Below are 27,956 nucleotides of genomic sequence, written 5' to 3'. Positions count from 1 at the left end.
ATAGATTCATTTTTTCTTTTTTTGTGGTCAGTTCACAGACCCCCCCCCCCCCCCCCCCCCCCCCCCCCCCCCCCCCCCCTTGTACATTTAAGCCTGGTCTTGTGTAAGAGTGCCAGTTTATTGTGTAAACCATGCAGTGGGGTGTGGATGGTGCAAGCCAATAAAAGAGAATCCACTTGATTGTTTAACGTGAAACGAAACTAAAACTTCTCACAGCGCACGGATAAAGAGACATATAGGAAAACGAGAGTCAGATCACAGAGAGGCGCGTCGAGGTAACAGAGGACAAGGTAAGCTGCCGGAGAGCGATGTTTCAACTTTTTGTTATGAGATATGTATTCAAATGAAAATAACTTACAACTAAATATCAAATCATTTAAAATAATGCAGGGAGGCTGGAAGTCAGTTACAGTTTGGGCTGCTGAGAGAAGTTAATCTAATTGATGACGTCAAGCTGCGCAAAAGCACTTTTTACGATATGAAATATCACATCACATATATGACATGAAAATGTTATGACAAACACTTTATGCCTCGGAAATAAATCCTCCTGAATTGAAGAGATGTTAAAATGTTATTAGAGCTCAATTAATTCATTCCTTCTGTCGCTGAGCAGCAAAGTGCACAGTGCAAACAAGTGTAAGTGTGGGAATAGAAATAGCGCCTGTGGGTAAGAGTGATACTCAAAGCAGTGATGCAAATACAGTGTACGTTTCAGGGTGTGTTTCAAAACACGGCCAAGACAACATGGGTGTGTGTGTGTAACATATAATTATCTGTTTCCACCTAATGAAACCTAACACCAAAAAGTTTCATATCCTCTTTTACTTCTTAGTGAAGAGTTGTGTGAATAGAAACTAACGCTTGTTTAAATCAGGTTAATAATAGATATTGTTTAAACACATCCATCCATCCATTATCTTTACCGCTTTTTCCCGTTCGGGCGGGGGGGGGGGGGGGCTGGACAGGGCAGACATGTAGAGACAGACAACCAGCCACACTCACATTCACGCCTACAGGGGAATGTAGAGTCACCAGTTAATAAACCAGAACGTCTTTGGACTGTGGGAGGAAGCCGGAGAGAACCCACGCATGCAAACTCCACACATTAAAGGGGACATATTATAAAAAAATTCACTGTTAAAGTGTGTTTGAACATTTATTTGGGGTAACCTGAGTGTCTACTGACCCCATCCAGTCCTTTTTTTGTGGTCTGCACAAGTCTTACAACACAGAGAAAAATGCTCTGTTTCAGATTTGCATCAACTTGTGATGTCACAGTGGGATTCTGGTTAAAAAAAAAAAACAACCTCCCCTCCCCTGGTATCTCCTCCCATGGACTCCACCCCCTGCCTCGAGCCGAACTTTTGGGCAGGTCCGACATTTTTATTCTCGCTAGTGAAGGAGTGACTCTACCAGGAAAACAGAGAGTATTTCCTCATATTTTGACTGCTACATGTTTTTTCTTTATCTTGTATCTCTCTTGTCTTTTCCTGTGCTTCTGTGATGTGTAATTCCCTTTAAGTTCAATTTATTCTCATCCAAACCTTGTTTTTATCGAAGTTTATGATACACTATCAAGGCTTTCTTATCCACAATGACCGACACCTTGCTTCCTGTTCAGATTTTTGTCATTTTTCTTTTTATGTGTCTGACTGTAATACATAGTCAGTACCACAAGAGGGCGACAAATCCCCGGTTATTCCCAGCCTCACGCTGACTCGAGACAGGACATTAAGTTAACAAATAAATCAATGACATAAAAGTGACTATGAATGCAAACATTAGATCTGAAGAAATTAAAAAAAGAACTCAGAATAAATCACATCAGAATCTCGCTGGTGTTTTATTTCTCCTCCAATATTTTTTCATTTCAATTTTGATGGTTTTTAGCTTAATTACAAAAAATGTGAACATTGAAAAGGTTGGTACAGAGGAAAGGACGAGGTGTTTTTAATTTATTTGAATGTATACATTTAAATATGTATATAGATTCTCCATTCTGATTGACTTACTGATTAAAAACATGTATTTACCTTCCACAGATAATCAGAGACTTCAGACATGAGCCTCCAGGTTTGCAGCTGTGGCTGGTCCAAAGTCACAACCTATCAGGGCCTGAGGACTCACCAGGGGAAGAAAGGATGCACGATGAAGGGAATGAGGATCCCTGAGAGCGAACAATTCCGTTATAACAGTCATGTTCCCCAAATGACTTTTGTAGGACCTACAATCAAAATGCCAGAGCATTTTGAGGACCTTTTATCCTCTTTGACCAAGTCTGGTGAGTGGTTCACTACTAAATCTGTTTTTTTCTGTCATGGTTGCGGGATCCCGAAAGGATCACATGCACTTAAGAAACCCTGAGGGACATTTGTCATTACTTTCACCCACATATACCAATTTTAACTTCACATATCTTCACAAGTAAATGAAAACAGAAGGAAAAGCAATATTTTCTTATTTTCAGAGGGTGAACAGAACATGTGGATAAATGTTTGGGGAACTCATCGAGGAGAAAGCGGACCAAACGCCAACAGAGAGGTAAATAAAATCTGATTATATTGCCCATTAGGGATGGGACAAAATATCTATAAGGTGATATATATATTTTGTCCTGTCTCGTGTGATACAATTATCAACTCACTGGTGGTGCCAAATATCACAATTTCTATGATAAAAAAAAAAAATTGGTGGCTTTAAACAGATTTTCCTGCCAATTTGACTCACGAACACTACTTCATGCCTCCTCCCGGGGGCGCTTATGACTTGAAAGAGGGTAATAGAAGTTGATGTTAATCTACCAAAGAAGACTTGGCAGCAGGATTATTAAGTACAGCGGTGAGAACAAGTAAAAGGATAAGATATAATATCAGTTGTCACCAAATTGCAACCAATAATCACAAATGCTGTACTTATTATTCCACTTTTCAACAGGTTTAAATAAGTCTCAGAGCTCCTCAAAACATGTGTGTGAAGTTTCTTGTTCTAAATCCACTCTGATCCTGTATTTGATCATGTCTATAAACCTCTCTATTTCAGCCAAGAATCCAAGAGAGTGAACAGCTCAGATTTAATCGTGTTGTTCCTCAATTAGCCTTACCGAGACCTCCAATCAGAGAAGCTGAGCCCCTTTTCACCCCTTTGACCAAGCCTGGTGAGTCGTACGCAACAGATTTTTCATACTGTTTACGGTGTTTCTTGTATTTTATCTCTTGTTGACACCCTGCAAATTACAGATATGGTACAAAAAGTAATACCAACAGTAGAAGGCTGAGGGAAGAGTCTGTGGTAACCTGTAATGATATGGGATTTAGTGCATCTAAGAAACCCTACAAGACAATGTATGCACTATTTTTACCTTTATATCAATGAAACTCCATCAAATTTCACAGTTAAATCAGCCAACTGAGACTTATACAATATAGCAATATACAATAAAAGGTACTCATTATTGTGGATGGTCAAAAGCCACAACCTACCAGGGCCTGAGGAAAAGATGGGATGCATGATTTAATAGTATTATTCCTCAACTGACCTATGCAGGACCTCCAGTCAGAGAAGCTGAGCCTTTGGTGGAAGTTTTCCCCACTTTTACTTTGTCAGGTGAGTCAAACACAACTGACTTCTTTTCAGCGTTAATTGATGTTTTTTGTACTTTTGTATCTCTTGTTCACCTCTTGACAATTAAAACATATAGCTCAATATCATTGTTAATTTAGTTTCACAGTAAAATAAGCTGCACATGATTCATATGAGGATGTAACCTGAAAAGAAAGGTTCAAATGTTTTCTTTTCAGAGTTCATGAATAACATTCAGTTACATCGACGGGAAGACTCTCGTCAAAGAGAGAGCAGATTGACTGACAACGCTCCAGTCAAGCATGAGGTATTTTAAAGCAGAGATAATATGGTATAATAAACATTACACTAACTTACAGTTTGCATAACCTGCTTAGAAATATCTTTCTTCCTTGCGTTGTATGAAAAAAATTAATTGAATATATATATATATATAAATATGGACGATGTGTCTCCACCTTCCCATTGAAGTAAAGTGAAGCCAAAATAACGACATCTTATGCTTGTGATGTCTTTCAGTGCCAGAGTCTCTGCTGTAGTGATCAGCTGGTGGTTCGCCTTTTACTCTGACCAAAACACATATTTAACTCATGGTTATGAAAATACAAAGACTCATGTTAGTGTTCCTTACGTTACATTCCCTTCGTTAGCTTGATTTGTAGGGCGCCGTTATGTGGTCGATGTTTTTATCCAGTGTATCATGGAAAACAAAGTGAAGCAAGAAACTAATTCTCAATCACAGACTAAATGTTGTTGATGAACCTCTGATTCATTGCTTGCCCCTTTATCTGACAGAATGTCTCCAACCCAACGATTCCTGAAGCCAGAATAACACAATCTCTGCAGATGACCAAACCATGTACGCATTTGAATCCTAGTTTATCCATAACAGGAAGACATAAAATAACTATAACTGTGATCAGGTGTGGTTAACAGTGAATCATCATCTCTTTCTCCACAGTCATTAATAATCAACAGCAATCTCTGCAAACAGGCTTTAACTCAGACAAAAGCAATGGAGTCCTTGATGTCAACAGTGGTGCACAGGTACAGATTTGTTTTTGGTTAAACCATCATGTCAGTTCCAGCAAAAACTACTTCCTAGCCGTCCAATTTTCAGGATTTTTTGGTAGAGTACACACCCAGACCATTGTATGAGATATACTATTGGGTTTTGTGTAACAGAATTATTGAGTGATCGGGAAAAAGCTGGCCAACTTCAAAGGCTTTATATGCGATTTTTCACACTTAAATGTAATAGAAATCAAGTATATCCTCTGAAAATAACTCTGTGAGTCATGACTGTCTACAATGGGTGTAACACCCGAGTCCCACTGTCTGTGATGTTTTCAGAGTCATATTTTCAGTTTGTTGACATCCTCCCCTCGCGAATAAAAGTTGTTTAATTGAGGGACTAGAGAAAAGAAGAATAACATACTGTACTCACTGCTTAACTGTGTTTCTAGATCACGCTCATTTCGTGGAAAATTAACATGCAGTGTGAAGATACGAGCATAATAAAGATCGCTAGCATTAGCATGCTAACACAACAATGCACCGCTGTAGTGATCAGTTGGTGGTTCACCTTTTACTCTAACCAAAACACATATTTAACTCGTGGTTATGAAAATCCAAAGACTCATGTTAGTGTTCCTGACGTTACATTCCCTTCGTTAGCTTGATTTGTAGGGCGCCGTTATGTGGTCGATGTTTTTATCCAGTGTATCATGGAAAACAAAGTGAAGCAAGAAGGTAATTCTCAATCACAGACTAAATGTTGTTGATGAACCTCTGATTCATTGCTTGCCCCTTTATCTGACAGAATGTATTTTCAAGCCTCTCCAACCCAACGATTCCTGAAGCCAGAATAACACAATCTCTGCAGATGACCAAACCATGTACGCATTTGAATCCTAGTTTATCCATAACAGGAAGACATAAAATAACTGTAACTGTGATCAGGTGTGGTTAACAGTGAATCATCATCTCTTTCTCCACAGTCATTAACAATCAACAGCAATCTCTGCAAACAGGCTTTAACTCAGACAAAAGCAATGGAGTCCTTGATGTCAACAGTGGTGCACAGGTACAGATTTGTTTTTGGTTAAACCATCATGTCAGTTCCAGCAAAAACTACTTCCTAGCCGTCCAATTTTCAGGATTTTTTGGTAGAGTACACACCCAGACCATTGTATGAGATATACTATTGGGTTTTGTGTAACAGAATTATTGAGTGATCGGGAAAAAGCTGGCCAACTTCAAAGGCTTTATATGCGATTTTTCACACTTAAATGTAATAGAAATCAAGTATATCCTCTGAAAATAACTCTGTGAGTCATGACTGTCTACAATGGGTGTAACACCCGAGTCCCACTGTCTGTGATGTTTTCAGAGTCATATTTTCAGTTTGTTGACATCCTCCCCTCGCGAATAAAAGTTGTATAATTGAGGGACTAGAGAAAAGAAGAATAACATACTGTACTCACTGCTTAACTGTGTTTCTAGATCACGCTCATTTCAGGTAAATTTACATGCAGTGTGAAGATACGAGCATAAGAAAGATCGCTAGCATTAGCATGCTAACACAACAATGCACCGCTATAGTGATCAGTTGGTGGTTCGCCTTTTACTCTGACCAAAACACATATTTAACTCGTGGTTATGAAAATCCAAAGACTCATGTTAGTGTTCCTTACGTTACATTCCCTTCGTTAGCTTGATTTGTAGGGCGCCGTTATGTGGTCGATGTTTTTATCCAGTGTATCATGGATATATATATTTTGTCCTGTCTCGTGTGATACAATTATCAACTCACTGGTGGTGCCAAATATCACAATTTCTATGATAAAAAAAAAAAATTGGTGGCTTTAAACAGATTTTCCTGCCAATTTGACTCACGAACACTACTTCATGCCTCCTCCCGGGGGCGGTTATGACTTGAAAGAGGGTAATAGAAGTTGATGTTAATCTACCAAAGAAGACTTGGCAGCAGGATTATTAAGTACAGCGGTGAGAACAAGTAAAAGGATAAGATATAATATCAGTTGTCACCAAATTGCAACCAATAATCACAAATGCTGTACTTATTATTCCACTTTTCAACAGGTTTAAATAAGTCTCAGAGCTCCTCAAAACATGTGTGTGAAGTTTCTTGTTCTAAATCCACTCTGATCCTGTATTTGATCATGTCTATAAACCTCTCTATTTCAGCCAAGAATCCAAGAGAGTGAACAGCTCAGATTTAATCGTGTTGTTCCTCAATTAGCCTTACCGAGACCTCCAATCAGAGAAGCTGAGCCCCTTTTCACCCCTTTGACCAAGCCTGGTGAGTCGTACGCAACAGATTTTTCATACTGTTTACGGTGTTTCTTGTATTTTATCTCTTGTTGACACCCTGCAAATTACAGATATGGTACAAAAAGTAATACCAACAGTAGAAGGCTGAGGGAAGAGTCTGTGGTAACCTGTAATGATATGGGATTTAGTGCATTTAAGAAACCCTACAAGACAATGTATGCACTATTTTTACCTTTATATCAATGAAACTCCATCAAATTTCACAGTTAAATCAGCCAACTGAGACTTATACAATATAGCAATATACAATAAAAGGGATGCATGATTTAATAGTATTATTCCTCAACTGACCTATGCAGGACCTCCAGTCAGAGAAGCTGAGCCTTTGGTGGAAGTTTTCCCCACTTTTACTTTGTCAGGTGAGTCAAACACAACTGACTTCTTTTCAGCGTTAATTGGTGTTTTTTGTACTTTTGTATCTCTTGTTCACCTCTTGACAATTAAAACATATAGCTCAATATCATTGTTAATTCAGTTTCACAGTAAAATAAGCTGCACATGATTCATATGAGGATGTAACCTGAAAAGAAAGGTTCAAATGTTTTCTTTTCAGAGTTCATGAATAACATTCAGTTACATCGACGGGAAGACTCTCGTCAAAGAGAGAGCAGATTGACTGACAACGCTCCAGTCAAGCATGAGGTATTTTAAAGCAGAGATAATATGGTATAATAAACATTACACTAACTTACAGTTTGCATAACCTGCTTAGAAATATCTTTCTTCCTTGCGTTGTATGAAAAAAATTAATTGAATATATATATATATATATAAATATGGACGATGTGTCTCCACCTTCCCATTGAAGTAAAGTGAAGCCAAAATAACGACATCTTATGCTTGTGATGTCTTTCAGTGCCAGAGTCTCTGCTGTAGTGATCAGCTGGTGGTTCGCCTTTTACTCTGACCAAAACACATACTTAACTCGTGGTTATGAAAATCCAAAGACTCATGTTAGTGTTCCTGACGTTACATTCCCTTCGTTAGCTTGATTTGTAGGGCGCCGTTATGTGGTCGATGTTTTTATCCAGTGTATCATGGAAAACAAAGTGAAGCAAGAAACTAAATCTCAATCACAGACTAAATATTGTTGATGAACCTCTGATTCATTGCTTGCCCCTTTATCTGACAGAATGTATTTTCAAGCCTCTCCAACCCAACGATTCCTGAAGCCAGAATAACACAATCTCTGCAGATGACCAAACCATGTACGCATTTGAATCCTAGTTTATCCATAACAGGAAGACATAAAATAACTATAACTGTGATCAGGTGTGGTTAACAGTGAATCATCATCTCTTTCTCCACAGTCATTAACAATCAACAGCAATCTCTGCAAACAGGCTTTAACTCAGACAAAAGCAATGGAGTCCTTGATGTCAACAGTGGTGCACAGGTACAGATTTGTTTTTGGTTAAACCATCATGTCAGTTCCAGCAAAAACTACTTCCTAGCTGTCCAATTTTCAGGATTTTTTGGTAGAGTACACACCCAGACCATTGTATGAGATATACTATTGGGTTTTGTGTAACAGAATTATTGAGTGATCGGGAAAAAGCTGGCCAACTTTAAAGGCTTTATATGCGATTTTTCACACTTAAATGTAATAGAAATCAAATATATCCTCTGAAAATAACTCTGTGAGTCATGACTGTCTACAATGGGTGTAACACCAGAGTCCCACTGTCTGTGATGTTTTCGGAGTTTTCCGAGTCATATTTTCAGTTTGTTGACATCCTCCCCTCGCGAATAAAAGTTGTTTAATTGAGGGACTAGAGAAAAGAAGAATAACATACTGTACTCACTGCTTAACTGTGTTTCTAGATCACGCTCATTTCAGGTAAATTTACATGCAGTGTGAAGATACCAGCATAATAAAGATCACTAGCATTAGCATGCTAACACAACCATGCACCGCGAGTTGTTTTGGTTTCATGCTGGTGCTCAAGGACGACATCTGCTGGATCAAAAAATCGCATATAAAGCCTTTAAATGAGTCGAATCCAGTAATACTGTTCTCCCCTTCAACAGACTCTCTCCATGTCATTGGCGCCACTGACCCTCGGCACGTCAATGAACCCCGGCATGCCTCTGAACCTCGGCACGCCAGCAAAGTCTGCGGCTGCAGAGGTCGTATTGGAGGCGACAAACCAACAGTGTATGCGTCATAATTCCAAAATGTTAATATGAATACAAAAGATCCTAGTTTGACCATAAGCACTGTCTTCCTCTGCAGTGTTTCAAACTCCACCACCGGCTTTTAATACCACAAGCAGAGCTCGTCGAACCCTTGATTTCCACACTGGTGCAGTGCAGGTAACAGCAGATTCTCCATTAGCTTAAATGTCCTGCTGAAGAGCAAATTCTGTTTCATAACCTTCAAAATATTTGTAAAACTATCCAAATAAAAAACATTGCTTGCACTTGTTGTTTTCTTTCCCTCAGCTGGAGCAGCAAATTGGTTTTAATACTCCAACAACTGCATCTCAGGAAAGACAGCAGAAGCAGAAAGACAGAGAGAGACAGAGGAAAGAACAACAACTAGCAAAGGTACTCAACTAAAGACGGAACTAGCTCCATGGTGCTGGAGCCGATCCCAGCAGTCATTGGACAATAGGCGGGGTACACCCTGGACTGTTCGCAGACCAGCCACACTCACATTACAAATCGTTACAATCCGTGCAAATGTTTTATTTATTTTTATTCAGGAAAGGCACGACGCGATAAGGGCAGATTTACAGCTGAAAATTCAGATGATAGAAATAAAGATGGCCGAAGTCAAATTATCTTCAAAGCAATGCAAGGTAGGCTGTGGCAATTATTTTATTCTAGATTTTAGTTTGATTCATATAATATGATATACAAAGCGTGTTGTTGTGTTCAGGTCAGCTTGGATACTGAATGGCTGGAGATAAACAATGTGTTCTCGGATGTGATGAGAGACGTGGAGGAGGCTCGGGACAAAGCCCTGCAACCTCTTGAGGAGAGGTCGGTCATGTCTTGGTTCTGAATAAGAAACACTGATGTGTAGAAAGCACCGTATGCATTGTACAGTATAGTTTGCTAAGACTAATGAAGTCAATGTTTGGTCCAGGAGACACAGAGTAAAGAGAGAAACAGAAGTCTTTGTCGAGAAACTGGAAAAGGAAACGGACCAACTCAAAAAGGCCATTGAGGAGCTGGAACAGAACCAAGACTTGCAGGTGAGCCCAGAGGATCTGAAATCCCAATTTTTTGAGATTTGACCCTTAAAACTTGAGCAAGTCTTCACTTATTTTTTTTCACTTCACCTTCTTGATCCCAGGTTTCTCCTCTCACATGCCTGGATGACTCTTGGAAAACTGTGACCGTCGACACATCATTCTCCTTCGGTACACTCAGAACTACCACTTCAAACATGATAAAAAACATTCAGAAGAAACTAGAGCAACTCTCCTCTACTGGTGAGTTCCTGTATTGTAGCTTTATAATCACAACAAAGTCATCATTTAATTCATTATCACTGGTTTTAATATCAACTCTCTTTCAACAGAACTCAGGAGGACTTCCAAATTTGAAGGTGTGTGACTCAAAATCAGCTCTTACAAAAAACTTTGTAGACAGGAAAATGCTGTGAGTGCTCACTTTTTCAACTCAGTGAGACTAGTGGGAGAATCGACTCACTGCAGTCAGGTGTGCGTGTCTGATTGGCTTGGATACAGCCCAGGTGTAGGTCTCCAATGCTCCGTGCTGACTCATTATCTCACCTTCAGAGGTAGAGAGACGTTTTATCGAGTTGTCTGTGTAACATGACCAAATTGAAAATAATATTTAAAAAATAAAATAAATGTGAAAAGGCCTTCCATAGCAAAATACCTCTATGTATAACATTTGCATACCAGTTCAAATTATGTTAATGATGTTTAATCCACTGGAAAAAGGATTTTATTTAAGGACAAAAACATGGCAAATTTTCTACTCTCAGTTAAAATGTTTTACTTTGTGAAGCATAGGAGAATTTTCTTGTTATTCCAAAGGTTTCTCTTTTTTTTCACGGCTCTCTTTCTGTTGTAATCTGCAGTGGATGTGAAGCTGGACCCGGCCACTGCTCATCCATTCCTTGAGCTTTCCCGCGATGGGAAGAAAGTGACAGAGGGAGGAAAGGATCAGAGAGTTCCTTACTCTCCAGAGAGGTTTGACATGTTCGGCAGCGTCCTGGGGCTCAACAGGTTCCCCTCTGGGAAGTCCTACTGGGAGGTGGAGGTCAGAAACAAGACCGGTTGGGATCTGGGTGTAGCGAGAGGGGACGCAAACCGCAAGGGTAAACTAACGCTGACCCCCGATAATGGTTACTGGGTTACTGTGCATTATGAAAATGAGAAGTACGCAGCAATGGCAACTCCCCCGACCAGCCTCGCCCTCACCGAGAAACCTCAGAAGGTGGGAGTGTTTGTGGATTACGAGGAGGGTCTTGTGTCCTTTTACAATGTGATGGCGAAATCTCACATCTACTCGTTTACTGGGTGTTTGTTCAACGGTGAGATTGTGCCTTATTTTAGCCCACATCTTAAAGAAAACGGGAAAAACTCAGCTCCTCTCATTATCTCGGCTGTGAATTAGTCGGAGAGTACGTCTAGTAAGCGCGTGTTCTTCACCTGGTACGAAATGCACGGAGACTGAGAACGGCTCTGCTTGGGGCCGATATCGTTACTGATATTCGGGAGGGGGAAAAATTCTGATACTGAAATACCGACCAGTATCTTTCTAGATCTATCTTAGATTTTTAGAGATTGATTGATATAGATAAACATTTATTGTGCTGATCCCTCAAATGCAGTTTTAGTGGCGCAATGGTTAGTGCGCGCGCCCCATGTATGGAGGCTATTGTCCTCCAAGTGGGCGCCCCAGGTTCAAATCCCACCTGAGGCTCCTTTCCCACATGTCATTCCCTACTCTCTCCCCCTGATTTCTGACTCTATCCACTGTCCTATTTCTCAATTAAAGGCACAAAAGCCCAAAAATAAATCTTAAAAACAAAATCTAAAAAAAATCAGTGCACTGAAACACTAATTTAGAAATTTAGAATTAAACACTTGTAAAAAATAAACTATGCAAAAATAAATGGTCAACTTGAAAAGAATAAACCTCGTTATATCAGAGACAAAATTAGCCGATTCCGATAGTCTCTTGATATGCTGATATATCGGCCGATATTATCGACCTGCCAATATTATCGACCAGCCGATTTATCGGTCGGGCTCTATTTTCTAGTCCCCTAAAACGTTACCTTGAACTACTGAAATCGAAAGCGAGTTTTTTTTAGAATATATTACATTATTATCTGGAGAAATCGCTCCTTCTTTCTCAAACGTGTGTATTCACATTTAATCAGTGTAAGGCAAGAAGTGTTTATAATTAGAGATTGATTTAGGGATAAAAGTACAGTCATATACAACCTCCATAGAAATGTATAAACATGGATTTAGCGTCAGATTTTACAGTGGCATTATAATTCCTGAAATTGCTTTATTTTTTGTTTGTCCGTCCTGGTCATCTGGGGTGCTCTTTCTAAGCCGTCCTTGTTTACACGGTGTATTTTTAAATTATTTCATTCCTGTTCATACATTGGTGAAGATATTTTAATTCTTATTTTAGTTTGATGTTGTATATATTTTACATGTGTGAGGTTGCTGACATGATGCTAAAATGTAGCAAATAACCAAAAAGAAGTGGATTTTATTGTACTGTGCTGTAAGTGGATTAACCAATCTACAAATCATCTGAAATGGGTCTCTCTGTTTGTTTTTGTATATTTGACTATTAAATATATTTCTACAACATTTTTGGGAACTCTGTCCACTTCTATTTTTCACTCGGTGCATACCCATCCGTTTCATCATTCCTGTGTCAACATGTTTTTAACTTTCTGCAAACTCCAACCCTCAGGATGATGACTCCCTTTTCACTGGTATTTCAGTTAGTTCATACCTAGGTCAATGACAAGGTTGTTTGTAATGCATCGATAGTCATACAAGTATGAAACAGAGTATCCTGGAACATAGGCGGAAGATGATGAGTTAAGAAAAGATTTAAAGAACGCAGAAATGAAATTCTGGTGTCAGGGTGCTTTCATATTTCAAGAAACATCAGATATGTGGAAAAAATACAAAAACATGAAGTGTATAACAAAATGTTGAATTGCTAAGAGTTTAATTCAAAGAAGCATTGCCTAAAAAAGGATATAAATAAAGGTATGATAAGTTTAGTAAAGTACAACAGTATGGCATTAAACTCAGTTATGAACATTGCACATTGTTTTAATTACTTACCTTATTTAACCAGGTTGGTTAAAGAAGATTAAAAACCTATTTTTCAAGGGAGAACTGTTGGAAAGACAAAGTACAATTTTCAAAACACTTAGCACATGCAAACAAACATTGCACTACATATGAACATTGCACATGCAAACAAACATGGCGCATGCTCAGCAACATAGCAGTCCGATAATCAAAACTTGCACTAAAACTTCACCCTGGTGAAATACAGTTCTGGATTGTGGGAGCCCTGCAGAGTGTGAACCGTCCTTCTCTTTGCTTTGGAGACAGAAAAAGCTTTTATTATTTTAAAAAACCTTCATTGGCTTCCAGTTCACCACAGAATGGATTTCAAAACATGACTTCTGGTTTACAAAACATTACATGGAATGGCACCTCAATATCTTTCAGACATACTCACTGACTACAGCCCGATAAGATCCCTCAGGTCAGCAGGTATGGGTCTGCTGAACTTACCAAAGGTCAAGACTAAATCAGGTGAAGGTGCATTTAGTCACCATGGTGCAGTTTTATGGAATAAACTACCTGCTGACCTGAGGTCTGTAGAAACTTTAAGTTCTTTTAAGAGTGGTCTTAAAACATTGCTTTTCTCTCGTGCTTTGTTTGTCTTTGTGTGTGTGTGTGTGTGTGTGTGTGTGTGTGTGTGTGTGTGTGTGTGTGTACATATGGTTGGTGCATGGTCCCTGTGAGCACTTTATGTGCTGTATGGGATGGTGCATGCTCCTTTTACAAACATATTTTGGTTTAAAGTGAGCTCTTGAATCCACTTGTTCATTTATTATTATTATTTTATTTAGTTTTTTCATGTTTTTTTGTTTTTGTTTATCATTTTAAATGAGTTTGTATTGTGTTTGTTTATTGTTTTATTCTGTACAGCACATTGAGTTTACGTTTGTATGAAATGTGCTTTACAAATAAAATTGGATTGAAAATTTAATTTAATTTAATCGTGTGTCAAGACACAAACTTCATGTACCCTCTGCATAAATCAATAACCCTGGCGACCCCGGCTAAAACAGTCTGAACACACCCTCGGCTAATAGGAATTTTATCTCTGTCAATGTTGTTTTACTTTCCCATGCACAATGAAGGTAAACCATATTTTACGCTAGATTTATGGATGTAATTGACCATTAGAAACATAAACCACTGAGTGGTAAATTCACTCTGCTGTTATTATACCAGTATTTATGTTTGTTCCAGGCTATCACATGTTGCATTTGCTGGAAGTGATCAAGTACCAGAGTTAGTGTGAACGTTTTGTGCATGAATTTACAAGAAGCAAATGCTAGTGTTTGTGTTTCAGCTATGTTTAGCATGAGGTCTCACCCACAGGGCTTCAGATGTCACACATACAGTTGTTCAGCTTGATACAGCACTTCCTCTTTCATAGAATTCAGTTTTTGTATCTGCATATAGGTTAGCATCCCTCTAACGTCTTGGTAAATATCATAGACATATATGGTAAACGGAGAAGCTACAGCTGTGATTGGCTGTTTATTTTTTCGCTCTACATTCAAGTGATTGGCTGTGATCCACGAGACAAGAGGAGGTTTAAAAGGGGAGACGTGTTTTTTAACTTGAAGCAGAATTTTGTCACTGCGTAGTGATACACTTCAGACCAACCCAATAGCATTTACAGTACAGAGGGCGACGAACTCGAGAAGGTAAGAAATCCTCCTTAGCTCTTTACAAAGAAAGAATTACAACTGATGTAATTAAATTAAATTATATTACGAGAATAAAGTCGTAAAAGAAAAAGTTGTATGTAATGACAACATATTTGTACATTTACAAGAAAAACAAAAATAAAGTCGTAAATTTAGGCAAATAATGTCATTCAGTGGATTTTATTAAGTGGAGCATCATGTCAAGTTCAATCTTCACAAAATGCTGGTTTCCAACTCATCTTTATGACTTCCTCATTTCACAAACACACAGCTGTCTGACTCTTTTACTCTTCATCATAGCATAAAGGCTAGTCATAGCCTAAAATAACAACTTTATAATCATCAAACTTTGACTTTATTATGACAATGTATGACTTTTTGTACTCATAATAACAACTATTATTATAGTATTGGTAAATGTGAGACTTTATTCATGAATATTCCGGATTTTATTCTTTAAAATGTACAACTTCTTTTCTAGTAAATTTACGACTTTATTCATGTATATTTGCAACTTCATTTTTGTCTATTTTAAACTTTATTCTTCTTAATTTTGCTACTTTTTTTCTTGTAAATTACAAATCTATTGTTGTATATTTTAAACTTTATACTTCTTAATTTGAAACTTTATTCATGTAAATTCAGAATTTTGTTCTTGAAAATGTACAACTTATACCTATACATTTACGACTTTATTCCCCAAATCTGGATTTTCTTTACTTGAAGAAAATAAATTCAAATCAACTTCCTTTTGAACTTTGTCAGAATCCTTTCTTTGGCTCTTCAGAAAGCTGCAGTCTTATAACATGTTCAAACAGCAGTGTTCAAATGTGACTCTCTCTGTGCTGATGTAACATCAAGTTACTGTCCTGACAGTTTGAGTTGATTGAAGATAAGTGAAGCCACGTTGGTTCACAAGTAGACCAACAACACTATCATTATTCACCTTCTGCTTATGGTCTGTATTGTTATTTACAGCCTTTTACAGACAGCTTTGTGATTCATAAACAACATGTTGAAGAATTCTTATTCTTTCATTCTGTCTCTCTAGAGATGATGATTTGCCTGATCACAGTCACGCTCGCTCTCGTCCTTGTTCATGGGTCCGAGGCAGCGGATCACAGCGACTACTCATTTTTACCTCCCCACAATTCAAAGGCCTGTGAGAAAAACAATGACAGCGAGGCATGCAACGAGTTTGTTCGGAAACACATCCTTCAAGAGGTCTTCAACAGAACATTAATGAAGAAATGGCAAGCGTAAGTTAAGGGTCAATATCAAATGGACACCGACTCGATGAAGACAATGCAGTGATTCATATTTTAAAAGGATATCTGAAATGAATGTCAAGCGTCACACCAATATTGCAAATGTATTTTATGTGTGTTTGTGAGTGTGTGGATGTCATAATACTTTAATGTTCCTTACCTATTATTGAAACATTTATCTCATTGTGCAGGTACATAAAGAAGAGAAGACTCTGCAACAGACCCTGGCAGTCCTTCTTTGAGAAGACAGAGGAGAAACGTCTGAACACGATCTGTAATGGCGATGGCAAGCCCCTGTATGGCCGCAAGGATAACTTGTGCATCAGTAACTTCACCATGACGTTTTATGTGATCAATGTCAACACAACAAGCTGCAAAATTCTGACTTCTGAAAATAACCTGAAAAAATCAAGCAAAGTGATTGTAGCTTGTGATAAAGTGAATAACACTTGCTGTCCTGTGCATTTTGAGAGTTACACAAACCAAAGCGCAGATAACAATGCAAAGCCCTGCAGCCCTCGAGCTTAAACTGAGGTTTTGGAGAGATATTGAACAGAGGTTTCCAGGTGTGAGGCATTGCATGTTAGTTGCGGGTGTTTTTCTTAATTATTCAATGATAAAAACAGACTGTGGATTATTTTAGGGTTTTTTTGGCCGAGGTCGGACCAAACATAGCATAGCATGAATGACTGAAAAGCTTTTCAATAAACTTCTTACATATTCCCTTTAGCCTACAACTTCCTTTCCAGTTGGTTACACTTCTCATAGGCTAGAAAGAAGACATCACCTTCACTTGAAACTGATGTGCAAAATTTTTAATTACAATTTAAAGTACAAACCAAAGAAAATATGCTACATTGATTTGTAAAAAAAAAAATACTGGCAGTTTTGCACAAAATAACTAACATTTGGTTTTAACATAAGTCCCGCCTCTGACAGGGAAATAGCCAATTACAGTTTTGGATTTTTGGGGTGGCAACTGGGTGCCCAATCGGATTTCTAGGGGGGCCCATGCCACCCCTGGCCACCCCTCTGATTACGCCCCTGCATATATCCATGAAAAAAAATCCTTGAGGTGAAATGTTTTCACTGACTTCATAGAAAACCATACAAGGTCTTGCTTTTGGACGGGTAACACCAGAGTTTTGTAAAAACTCAGCCAAATGATTTGTGATTTCTGACACTTGGAACACTTGGTTCATTTTTAAACACACAGAACTGAATATAGAAGCGAGTATTTCAGAAAGCTTGTCAATATTATCAGGTGTTGTATTCAATTGCCAACAGCATGCTTTTCCTCAAATTTTAAAATATGATTATATTAAAAATCTTGTGTCTGGGAAAAAACAGTTTTTCAATTCTCACATCTGAGTGACCAAAGAACCACTGAAAGTTGTAACATAGTCACCTCCCCAAACATGTGAATTTGCAGGCATGCTTACATACACCTGGTCTCTTTGCTGCAGCTGGAGGAACACTGCGTTTCCTCCATTATCAGCTGTGTCCCAGTTCGAGGGGTGATCATGGATCCCTACAATCTTTTCGCCATTCTTGAAGAGAAACAGCATCACTTTATATCCCCCTCCAGCATGACAGAAGAAAGTGAAGTAATAAACACCTGGAACAGGTGCAGTGAAGATACCTGTGGAAACACCAGAGAATTAGTCTCTTTCTTGTTTGCTCATGCTCATGCACACACTCTCACACACAAATACAAACACTATGCCAGGTGTGACAGGTAGAAGCACAAGCACCTGAAGTGAATATAAAAACAGTTCCTTGTACTTAGATGTGTCGGTCTGTCCAGTTGTTTGTAATACATGTAGGCAAATGCAAGCACGTACACCAAGTTTATCAATATTTATTTTGTATTAATTTGACTTATCTATATGCTGCAGTTGAGGATTACCTGTGGCTGCATTGTAGGCGTTCCCGATGTTTGCGATCACTTTTCTGTAGATTAAAGTTACGTCTGTGTTGTACGGTCCAATGGCTCTGTCGCCTCCCCCTGTTGCCGCACTGAATATCGCCTTGGTTCTTTCTATGCAAAACAAAACATTATGATGGTGTTACCTTGGAAAGTATGTCCAGAGTCCTCTTGAAACAAAACAAGGGGCATTATGTATTTGTTCTTAAATATTGGAATGTCCTTTAAATACATTTAATCCAAACAGTTCTTTAATTACCTTTGTTCCTCAGCTTCAGAATCTCATTTTCACTGTCCATCAGCCTGCTTTCAGTGTTCATCAGCCTGGTTTGCATGTCTCTGAATTTTTCTGTCATGGCACCAAACTTTCCCAGAAGATCACACATATCAGGACAATATGAATATGCTTCAATAGTTTCATTTATGTGATCGGAGTGCCCGTAATCCTGGGCTGAAATCAAGCCACATAACAGCAAGGAAATGCACACGTTTGCAAAAGTCATCTTCCAAGTTAGTACAAGGCTGTGCCGTCACCTTTACTCTGACTCATATGAGTCTTCTCTTGGCTTTTATTTATGACTTGTTAATATTTACCTCTGGATCAGACCCATGTTTTACTTGTCTTTTAATAATGTCAAGGATATAATGCTCAACTTTTCCATTCAGTGGATTGGCAATGAGGAAGGGAAAGAGTTTACTGGACAACCAATTTTATTGATCATTACTGTAGGGCTCAAGGAAATTGTCCGCTTTTTATGGATCTGACAATGGCAAGTTTTATTCCTTTGAATGACATACCAATTCAAAGTTTATTCAAGATGCTTAAGGCAGTAAAATAAGAAAAAGACTAAATAAACTCTCCGTACTCTGGATATCACTGCTTCATTACTACAAGCAGGGGACTAAACAGTAATGGCCTTCCAATAGATAAGCATTACTTGTGCTGATTTATGGTATTGGGATATGATTGCATTATTTCTTTTTAATGTATCGTTAATCCATTTTAAGTGTGTAACTGATTTGACATGAGGTTTCTGAGATATCCTGGCAAGATTGGATACAGCATAAGCACAACAATTGTTTCTGTCTCCCCATGAGTTTGGTAAGTTTTCATGTTTGAATGACCAAACTATCACACTGAAAGTTGTCGACAACATCACTTTAACCTCCCTGGCTGCACATTTGGTTTCTGATTTAAAAATTAACTTTGGGGTCTGCTGACTTTTTCCAAAACACCGAGAAGGAAGTTAGACATGAAACATTATCTGGATGACAATAATTGATTTTCAGCTTTTAAACTACAAAAAGATACTGGAAAGCTCTGACCGTATACCATCCCAAAAACAAAGTTGAACACCAGGGTTTTCTGCTTAGTTTGATGTGTGTATGAGCGTGTATTGACAGTATTTTCCTCTGTGTTTATAATCCTGTAGGGGAATACAAACTTTACATTATGTGAATAATTTGTATTTACTGAAGATTACAGTGAAGTTTTACCATTTAGTATTTGAGATATAAAAAAGTTTGGAGGCCCCCCCTTAATCTAAAGAAAGGGTTTGCCCTCCAACTGCCCTAGGACCCACATGGAAAAAAAAGATGCATAGCAGTCAAAAATGAACATAATTGTAGTTGTTTTTATTGATACAATCCCAACAGAATAGGCTAACACACAACACCTTTGTGGCAAACTGCAAATCCTAATTGATAACCTGAGAGCAGACAAAGCCTCACCCCCAACCAACCCCCCAAGATCTTTATCGCACCCACTTAGGTTAGGGGATCCAGACCCCAGGCTGGAAACCAACGATCCAGGTAACAAGTACTGTATGTCGTCAGCATAGAACAAAACAAGGCATTCTAAGAAACGTTCTGCCCCACTGCATCTGCTTCTGGAACGTGAGCACAGCGGAGAGCAGCCATGAGCAGCTGTACACACATCACAGGAGAAATACAAGATCACACGGGGAATAAAGAGAAAAACATGCAAACAACATGTTGCTCTGTCTTTCTGAGGATGATTTGTAGTTCTTTTGGTGCCTGTTTTGACGTAATGTTGATAAAGTGATGAAAAATATGATCGCGAGTGCGCTCTGTGCGTTTCCTTGTCTGACTTCCTGCCCGGGGTTGTTATATTCTGTCCAGCTAAGCGGTGATACAAGAAGGCTAATGAATATCAGATTTTGTATTTGATAATCAACATCTTTCTTTTTTATCACATTTCAAATATAATGGTATAATGGATACATTTATGTAGGGAAGAGCAGAGTATTAATTCTCACATTTGAGTGACCAAAGAACCACTAAAAATCGTAACGTAGTCGTTTCCCCAAACATGAGTATTTATACCCAGGACCACATACACATGGTCTCCTGGCTGCAGCTGAAGGAACACTGCGTTTCCTCCATTATCAGATTGGTCGGTCCCTGTAGGGTAATCACGGATTGCAACCATCATCTGGGAGTTCTTGTAGAGATTCAGAGATGTTGTATGGTCACCTCCACTATGACAAAAGATGGTGAAGTAATAAACACCTGCAACAGGTGCAGTGAAGATACCTGTGGGGATAAAAGAAAATTGAACCTTTCATTGTTCGGCACACAGGGCAGATTCATTCACACAAACACACACCAAATTCAGAGAGTAAAATAAAATAATACATCAAATTTAGACGTATTCATTATACTGTAACTAGCTAAACAACATAGCAGATTTTGACGTCAGGAAGTTAAAGGAGCAATATGTAACTCTGACTTATAGTGTTTAAAATGGGTACTGTGGAAAAGGCCCCAAAGTTGCATGTCAAGGTTTTGCCTTTATATTATATGTTATATATATATTATGTGATGTTATTATGCTCAATAGTAGAGGGGTGTCACCTGCTGGTGATATAGTGAATTACATCATGTAGTAATGAGCAGTGTGGTACAGTGTCAGCCGATGACAGATGGGCCATCAGTGTGCAGAGTAATCACTCCATAAGTTAGTTGTGCGTGAATGAAAAAGTGAGTACTTATCTGAAATCTTATATGTTATTGTGCGTTCTTTGATGTTGAGGCAGAGTTGCTTTAAATGATACTTTGTGTAAACTGTCACATGAATTCAGATTCAACAGCAAAAATCTATTGAACAGAGTGTTACCTGTGGCTGAATTGTAGGCGTTGCCGAGGTTTGTGATCACTGTTCTGTAGACTAAAGTTGTGTCTGTGTTGAAGGGTCCAACGGCTGCACTACCTATCGCTGCACTGAAGATCACCTTGGTTCTCTCTGTTCAAAGTATTACAACAATATTAATTGATTAATGGATGGATGGATCTTTCAGTATCCATTGCAAACCATGGGTTAGGGTTGGGGGTTCAATTTGGAGGAATTGTTTTGTTTAAAATTCACCGGTAACACTTATATATATTAAGGTGCTTATAATAAGCATTAATAACAGCTAATAATTCACTTATAAGACCTTATTAGATTCTTATTAACACAAATAAGACTAAATAAGTGTTAATATAGGCATAATTAACACATTTATTATGTCTTTATATACCTTTTACCTTTATATACCGTCATAAACATTAATAATCTGTTTATTAACATTAATAAGACTTCATGAGTGTTAATTAAACTATTAATTATTTTATAATTGGCTTGTAAGATATTAATTAACACAGAAACTTGTTTATAGACCACTTATCAACATTCAGAAGATGTTTATTGACATTGATAAGACTTTATTAGGTTCATATTATTGCCTTATAAAGGTTAATAAATACTTTATTATGCACTTATTAAGAGTTAATAAAGCTCCTCTGAAGGTACTGGCTCTAAAGTGGGAACACTACTTATAACGATTATTAAATACTTTATTATGCACTTATTAACAGCTCAGTGGGAACAGGGTCCAACTTTCAAGTAAACGCAGAAACAAAAAGGAGGTCTGTTGAACTAACATTCAAACAGTTTTTGAAAAAAAAAAATGCTACTACAAATACAAATAGTATCTTTAACGTTAACTGTAAACAACATTATGAATACACTTGGTGTGTCGTAGCTACCAACATATCTGATCAAATTCAGGGAAAAGGCATTGTTGTTTTTAACCCATGTTACTGTAAATAAAGTGTTGAAAGTGGACAAACATCAGAAGACTAGGACACCTTGAGCCCAAGGTCTGAATACCAGTCAAGAGACGCACACACGAATACACTTTCAAACTTTGCATGTAAGGAACACAAATATTGCAGGTCAAGAATACAATATACAATTTACTAATGCAATTAACAACTTAATTAATAAAGTGTGCACATGAAATAAAACAAACATATGAAGTGTCCATGCCCTGTCTTTTTCGTTGGGGTTCAATCCAGGTGTGTGTTTCTGTTTAATCTGTGCTTCTGCTCTATGAAGTAACGAAGGAAGATCTTGAAGAAACAGTCTTCTTAATCTCACTTGAGGTCTCGAAGGTTTGGCTCACTATCCAGTTAGCTGCTCACAGTTCTATGGTGGATGCTCTTGTTGATGGATGGTCTTCAAGATGAGCCCAAAATGTGCAATTAGCATTAGCCGCGATGCAAACAAGATACATGTAAAATGTCATATGCCAATGCTAATCAGTTTGCTTTTGTGTTGTATTTATTCAGGCTTTTTGTGATCTGTAAGAGCAAAAGTTTGACACCATGAAGGGTGAAAGTAGCTTAGCCACAGTATGTATGTAAATAAGTAAGGAATAGTTTAATGCAAGTTATGATGAAAGTTTTTCCTCTTCTGATAATTTCACTCTCTTTTGTGGAGTCTCTCACACAGAACTTCAGTGTTTCATAGTACAGTTATTACAGTGTCCTATGTTGTCTAATCAATAAAAAGCTCAAAAGTAAATTGATTGAATAAATTGAAAAGCTTTAACCTTTTTTGTGCTAATGGAAAATTGTGAATAAAAACAGATGTTATTTTAATATTTGGTGTTAAATGCTAAGTGCTTAAATTGAGATGAAGCCTGTGTTGATGCTGACGTGCATGTTTATCTTGATGAGGGCGGTGTGACCTGTCTGTAGGTCAGGTTTTTGTAAAAGGCGGCTCATCCAGAAGACCATCCACTGACAAGACCATCCACCATAGAACTGTGAGCAGCTAAGTGGATAGTGAGCCCAACCTTCGAGACCTCAAGTGGGACTAAGAAGACTGTTTCTTCTAAGGAAGATCTTCCTTCGCTACTTCATAGAGCAGAAGCACAGATTAAACAGAAACATACACCTGGATTGAACCCCAACGAAAAAGACAGGGATGAGACACTTCAAATGTTTGTTTTATTTCATGTGCACACTTTATTAATTAAGTTGTTAATTGCATTAGTAAATTGTATATTGTAATCTTGATCTGCAGTATTTGTGTTCCTTACATACAAAGTTTGAAAATGTATTTGTGTGTGCGTCTCTTGACTGGTATTCAGACCTTGGGCTCAAGGTGTCCTAGTCTTCTGATGTTTGTCCACCTTCAACACTTTATTTACAGTAACATGGGTTAAAAACAACAGTGCTTTTTCCCTGAATTTGATCAGATATGTTGGTAGCTACAACACACCAAGTGTTTTCATAATGTTGTTTACAGTTAATGTTAAAGATAATACTTGTATTTGTAGAAGCATTTTTTTTTTAAAACTGTTTGAGTGGAAGTTCAATAGACCTCCTTTTTGTTTCTGCGTTTACTTAAAAGTTGGACCCTGTTCCCACTGAGCTGTTAATAAGTGCATAATAAAGTATTTATTCATCTTTATAAGCAGTGTTCCCACTTTAGATCCAGTGCCTGCAGAGGAGCTTTATTAACTCTTAAAAAGTGCATAATAAAGTATTTATTAACGTTTATAAGGCATTAATATGAACCTAATAAAGTCTTATCAATGTCAATAAACATCTTCTGAACGTTGATAAGTGGTCTATAAACAAGTTTCTGTGTTAATTAATGTGTTAATTAATATCTTACAAGCCATAGTTTAATTAACACTCATGAAGTCTTAATAATGTTAATAAACATTTTTTTAATGTTTATGACGGTATATAAAGTGTCAGTACATTTCTAATAAGAGCCTATAAGTGTCTTATAAGACATAATAAATGTGTTAATTATGCCTATATTAACACTTATTTAGTCTTATTTTTGTTAATAAGAATCTAATAAGGTCTTATAAGTGACTTATCACCTGTTATTAATGCTTATTATATGCACCTTAACATAAAGTGTTACCAGTTCACCTTACCTTTGCTCTTCAGATCAAGAATCTGGTGTTCACTGTCATTTATCCTGGTTTCACCAATTTTCAGCCTGGCTTCACTGTTCTGCAACCTGGTTTCACTGATCTGTAGCCTGGTTTCACTGTCCTGCAGCCTGGTTTCAGTCATCTTCAGCCTGGTTTCACTGATCTGTAGCCTGGTTTCACTGTCCTGCAGCCTGGTTTCACTGTCCTGCAGCCTGGTTTCACTGTCCTGCAGCCTGGTTTCCATAACTTTGAGTTTTTCTGCCATGGATCCGAACTCTCTCAGAAGATCACACATATCAGGAAAGCATGAACGTGTTTCAACAGCATTCTCACCAACCTCGGCTGAAGTCAAGCCACACAACAGCAATAAAACCCACAAACAAGTAGACTTCATTGTGAAGTTGATTCAAGACAAGGTCACTTTAACTCTGTCTGACATGCTCTATCGCTGTGATTATATATATTTTCATGATGACCAGTTAATGTTTAACAACCAGTCTTACACGTAGCTCTCTTATGTCATGTGTTATCAAACTTTATATAGGTAAGGCTCAATAGTAGCAATAAAGAAAAATGATTTTACAGTCAATGGAAGTTTTTTGTCTTTGTTGTGCAATGCAGAGAGATTTGTCTCACCAGGCAAGTTTAATCTTGTCTTCAGTATGTTTATTGTTTAATTCAAGCATCATTTCAATAAAATGACAATTATTTCAAGAAAGAAAGTCAGGTATGATAGGAAGAGTAACAAGGCAATAAATGAAGGGCAGACCACATTCAAAGAGTAAATTCATATTTTATCAAATTAAGATGGAATCGTTGTATTGTAAGTAACAAAATTACATCGCAGATTTTCATATCAGGAAGTTAAAGGAGCAATAGGTAACTTTTACACCTAGTGTTTAAAATAGGTACTGCAGTCCAAATTCAAAACATTGAATAGAGCTGTCTCGCCTCGCTCCCTCCTCCCTAGAGCCAAGGCATACGCAGGTTGCCATATACTGGACACAGTAGCTTCAGTGTTTAGGTGCAGCTCTGCATCGGTCTTGAAACCTTTCTGCATTCTAACCTCAAAACAGAAACAGACTATTCCGCACAGAAATCCAAACTTAGGAGTAGGACATACTGGCTGCTGCGTTGTTGACAGAAAAGCCAGCACTTCAACTTAGCATGTTTCTTTAATGTCTGATCATATAGTAAGGTCATTTTATGATTTAATTCAGTAAATATCTTACAGATGGGACCTTTAAAAAATAATGAATTAAAAGGTTGATTCACCAAAAGGACATTTTTAAGTTTATGACTTGAGTCTGTTTTTGTTTTTCAAATGACCTTAAAGAAATTATGAGATCTCGTAAATGAATGTTGGACCATCCTGCGCTTTGATTCACAAAACCTGAGTCACGTCAACTCTACAACCAACCAATGTGATTGGGCAAGCAATTTCTGATTTCGCCTGGATGCAAACGCTCATGTTTGGGGAAATGATGTCATTACCACCTTTAGTTATTTTCTGCTCAGTCAAGGTTGAGAGATGGATGTCGAGTAGACTGTTAAAATTAAAATAAACTAAGTGGTAAGTCACTATAACAATTGTAAATGTTTGTGTGCATTCATTTTAATCATCAACGGAAATAATCTTCAGAAAAGGTAAAGGGGTAATAATGGATTTGAAGTGTCTAAAAATGTAAATTCTGGTTGGTGTTTTTTGTTTTGTGTTTTATCTGTTTTTTTCTGTTGTATCTTTCATCACAAGAAGTACACTGATTTACACAAGTCTTATCCCCAAGATACTTTTATTGTTCCATTTATGAATTGAACATTTCCATGTTCTACAAAAGGGCGTGTCCAGAGGGTTGGCCTGGGAGGTCCCACCCCCTGAAATCAGTTTGTCCGACTCTGAACTTCCGGCTGTTTGCCTTGAGTCCTGGTTTCAAATTTCTCAATCCCTTTTGTTTGCAAAACTCACAAATTGAACACACTTCAAAAATCTGCATAATGCAGAGATAGATTTTAATTCATATGTACAGACATAGAAATGTTAATGTACTGTTGAGTGTTTGTTCCACCCATTATTCTAACCTCTTCATACCAGACAATTATCATTAAGTATTTAGGTCAGTTTTTCAATAGAAGCAATTTGTTTGATGAAGAACAGCACCCTCTGCTGTGTAGAGCAAGTACAGCACGACAGAGCAATTCATTTTTTCTACTGTATAGGTTTAGCAGCAACAGAGCATAATCTGAAGTAGAAACCCATTATTTATATCTGCTTTCAGATAATTACTGATTGAAAAGTAATTCAAATATCAGCTTTTTCACTCTATGAATGCTTTGTTCATAGAGCACTACAGTGATCTGAAATTGTTACACAGTTTACAGTTGACTTGACCCTTCCTGGGGCGCTGGTGGCCGAGTTGTTAGGTTTGTTAGTTGTAAAATATTATATTAGGACATCATTGCCAGAGACACAACAGGTGTTTAAATACATTTAAGATGTCATGCGACAGAGGTCCTGGTCACGTGAATTTTGAATGAACTTAGTAATCAGGACAGTCATATATTTATAAGCCAGGTGGCCAAAGGATACAGCCCTGATTCTGTCAAAAACGACAGGCAGACATGAATTTGAGCCAAAACAAAGAGAGAAGTGGAGGTCAATGAACAGAGGGGTGATTGAAAGTGCCACCAATGGCATAAAGAAAAACATGTTTTCAAAACACACACACAACTGAGAATTTCATTTAAAAAGAAAACATCGTAAGCCAACTGATGGTGCCGACTCTATGGAGACATACAAACCAATTGAGCATGGACACTTAAACCTCCCAATATAAACTTCCAGCCAAGCTGATTGTCATCAGTCATCAGCTGCGAGACAACATCACAGGTGCAGTCAATAGCTCCTGATGAGAAGGGTAACCAGTGACAAAGATCCTTGGCAATCTATCCGTAGTCCTACAATTCTACATTTTAGTTATCAGACGCTGTCATACAAAGTGACATAAATCAGAGCAGACAAACAGCTATTAGTCCGATCGAACACACAGGTGCTGACAGGAATGGGCACAGAACCAAAGCACAGCATGGACAGTTTTATTGACATTTCTCTGGGATATCAAAGATTAACTGATTGCCAGTAAGTGGAGAAAGTAAATGAAGATAATATTGTTTTCTTATTGCATAATCAGCCTTGATTCAAAAGGGGATGTTAAAAATTTACAAGTCACAACAAAGTATTAGGCCAGCAGCCAGGGGGATCAAATCAGTTAGGGGTAGATAACGGAGAGACTTGTTTTCTTTTAACTAACTTGAAGATTTTTTTCCGACATGCTCTGGTTTCTTTTGCTAGCTACATGTCAAATAGATGTTGGAAATTAACAGGTTCTCATTAAACAACAGCTAAAACCAGCCAGAGAGATCCCATCATTCAAGAGGGAAGGTGACAAATCCTTGAATTAAATTGGAAGATGAACTTTGTGAATTTGTGCGTTGTCTGGGGAGATTGCTTCGTACCCACGTGGTCGCCCTTCCGATGGCGCAAACCTAACAGAGACCTAAATGTGGCCTTAATGTCTAAAAGAGACCGAGTTCGG

The 27,956-nt window shown here is 37.9% G+C and overlaps 2 protein-coding genes, 1 long non-coding RNA gene and 1 other non-coding gene across 6 annotated transcripts; 2 read left to right on the top strand and 2 right to left on the bottom strand.

Moving 5' to 3' along the window:
• Window positions 1-70: 70 nt before the first annotated feature.
• On the top strand, window positions 71-12,758 carry LOC109995173 (uncharacterized). Of its 3 annotated transcripts, XM_065950115.1 has the most exons (24): window positions 71-290; window positions 2,046-2,284; window positions 2,471-2,544; window positions 3,043-3,157; window positions 3,547-3,606; window positions 3,801-3,889; window positions 4,378-4,441; window positions 4,544-4,629; window positions 5,405-5,480; window positions 5,583-5,668; window positions 6,793-6,907; window positions 7,239-7,298; window positions 7,493-7,581; window positions 8,072-8,147; window positions 8,250-8,335; window positions 8,971-9,097; window positions 9,176-9,255; window positions 9,385-9,489; window positions 9,648-9,743; window positions 9,824-9,927; window positions 10,034-10,142; window positions 10,244-10,382; window positions 10,472-10,498; window positions 11,000-12,758. In XM_065950115.1, the coding sequence occupies exons 2-24, from the start codon at window positions 2,065-2,067 to the stop codon at window positions 11,536-11,538; spliced, it is 2,622 nt and encodes an 873-aa protein (XP_065806187.1). In that variant the 5' UTR covers window positions 71-290; window positions 2,046-2,064; the 3' UTR covers window positions 11,539-12,758. The 3 variants fall into 3 exon arrangements, with proteins under 3 accessions (XP_065806187.1, XP_065806188.1, XP_065806189.1); XM_065950116.1 differs by lacking the exons at window positions 4,378-4,441; window positions 4,544-4,629; XM_065950117.1 differs by lacking the exons at window positions 6,793-6,907; window positions 7,239-7,298; window positions 7,493-7,581.
• A 2,006-nt stretch (window positions 12,759-14,764) lies between these two features.
• Window positions 14,765-16,914, top strand: LOC136177547 (uncharacterized). Its single transcript, XR_010665099.1, has 3 exons — window positions 14,765-14,920; window positions 15,975-16,182; window positions 16,383-16,914. It is a non-coding gene; the product is annotated as an uncharacterized lncRNA (long non-coding RNA).
• Window positions 16,915-17,033: 119 nt separating this feature from the next.
• LOC109995183 (uncharacterized) lies at window positions 17,034-18,654 on the bottom strand. Its single transcript, XR_010665098.1, has 3 exons — window positions 18,378-18,654; window positions 18,101-18,232; window positions 17,034-17,833 (listed from the first exon to the last, which is right to left on the bottom strand). It is a non-coding gene; the product is annotated as an uncharacterized protein (transcript).
• Window positions 18,655-19,732: 1,078 nt separating this feature from the next.
• LOC136176972 (complement C1q-like protein 2) lies at window positions 19,733-24,812 on the bottom strand. Its single transcript, XM_020648819.3, has 3 exons — window positions 24,364-24,812; window positions 21,258-21,383; window positions 19,733-20,674 (listed from the first exon to the last, which is right to left on the bottom strand). Exons 1-3 carry the CDS (start codon window positions 24,755-24,757, stop codon window positions 20,394-20,396), a joined length of 801 nt encoding a protein of 266 aa, XP_020504475.2. The 5' UTR covers window positions 24,758-24,812; the 3' UTR covers window positions 19,733-20,393.
• Between the last annotated feature and the right edge of the window lie 3,144 nt (window positions 24,813-27,956).

The sequence above is a fragment of the Labrus bergylta genome, chromosome 22 (assembly GCF_963930695.1).
Source record: "Labrus bergylta chromosome 22, fLabBer1.1, whole genome shotgun sequence".
NCBI lineage: Eukaryota > Metazoa > Chordata > Actinopteri > Labriformes > Labridae > Labrus > Labrus bergylta.
The sequence above is the reverse complement of the archived record's forward strand: the minus strand, read 5'-3'. Positions and strand labels throughout refer to the sequence as shown.

Coding starts and splice junctions, on each gene's coding strand:
- LOC136176972 (XM_020648819.3), bottom strand. CDS start 24,757: ATGAAGTCTACTTGTTTGTGGGTTTTATTGCTGTTGTGTGGCTTGACT. Junction 21,384..24,363: donor TCTTGATCTGAAGAGCAAAG/GTAAGGTGAACT, acceptor TACTTTGAACAG/AGAGAACCAAGGTGATCTTC. Junction 20,675..21,257: donor CGCCTACAATTCAGCCACAG/GTAACACTCTGT, acceptor TTATCCCCACAG/GTATCTTCACTGCACCTGTT.
- LOC109995173 (XM_065950115.1), top strand. CDS start 2,065: ATGAGCCTCCAGGTTTGCAGCTGTGGCTGGTCCAAAGTCACAACCTAT. Junction 6,908..7,238: donor CACCCCTTTGACCAAGCCTG/GTGAGTCGTACG, acceptor TGACCTATGCAG/GACCTCCAGTCAGAGAAGCT. Junction 8,336..8,970: donor ATGTCAACAGTGGTGCACAG/GTACAGATTTGT, acceptor CCCCTTCAACAG/ACTCTCTCCATGTCATTGGC.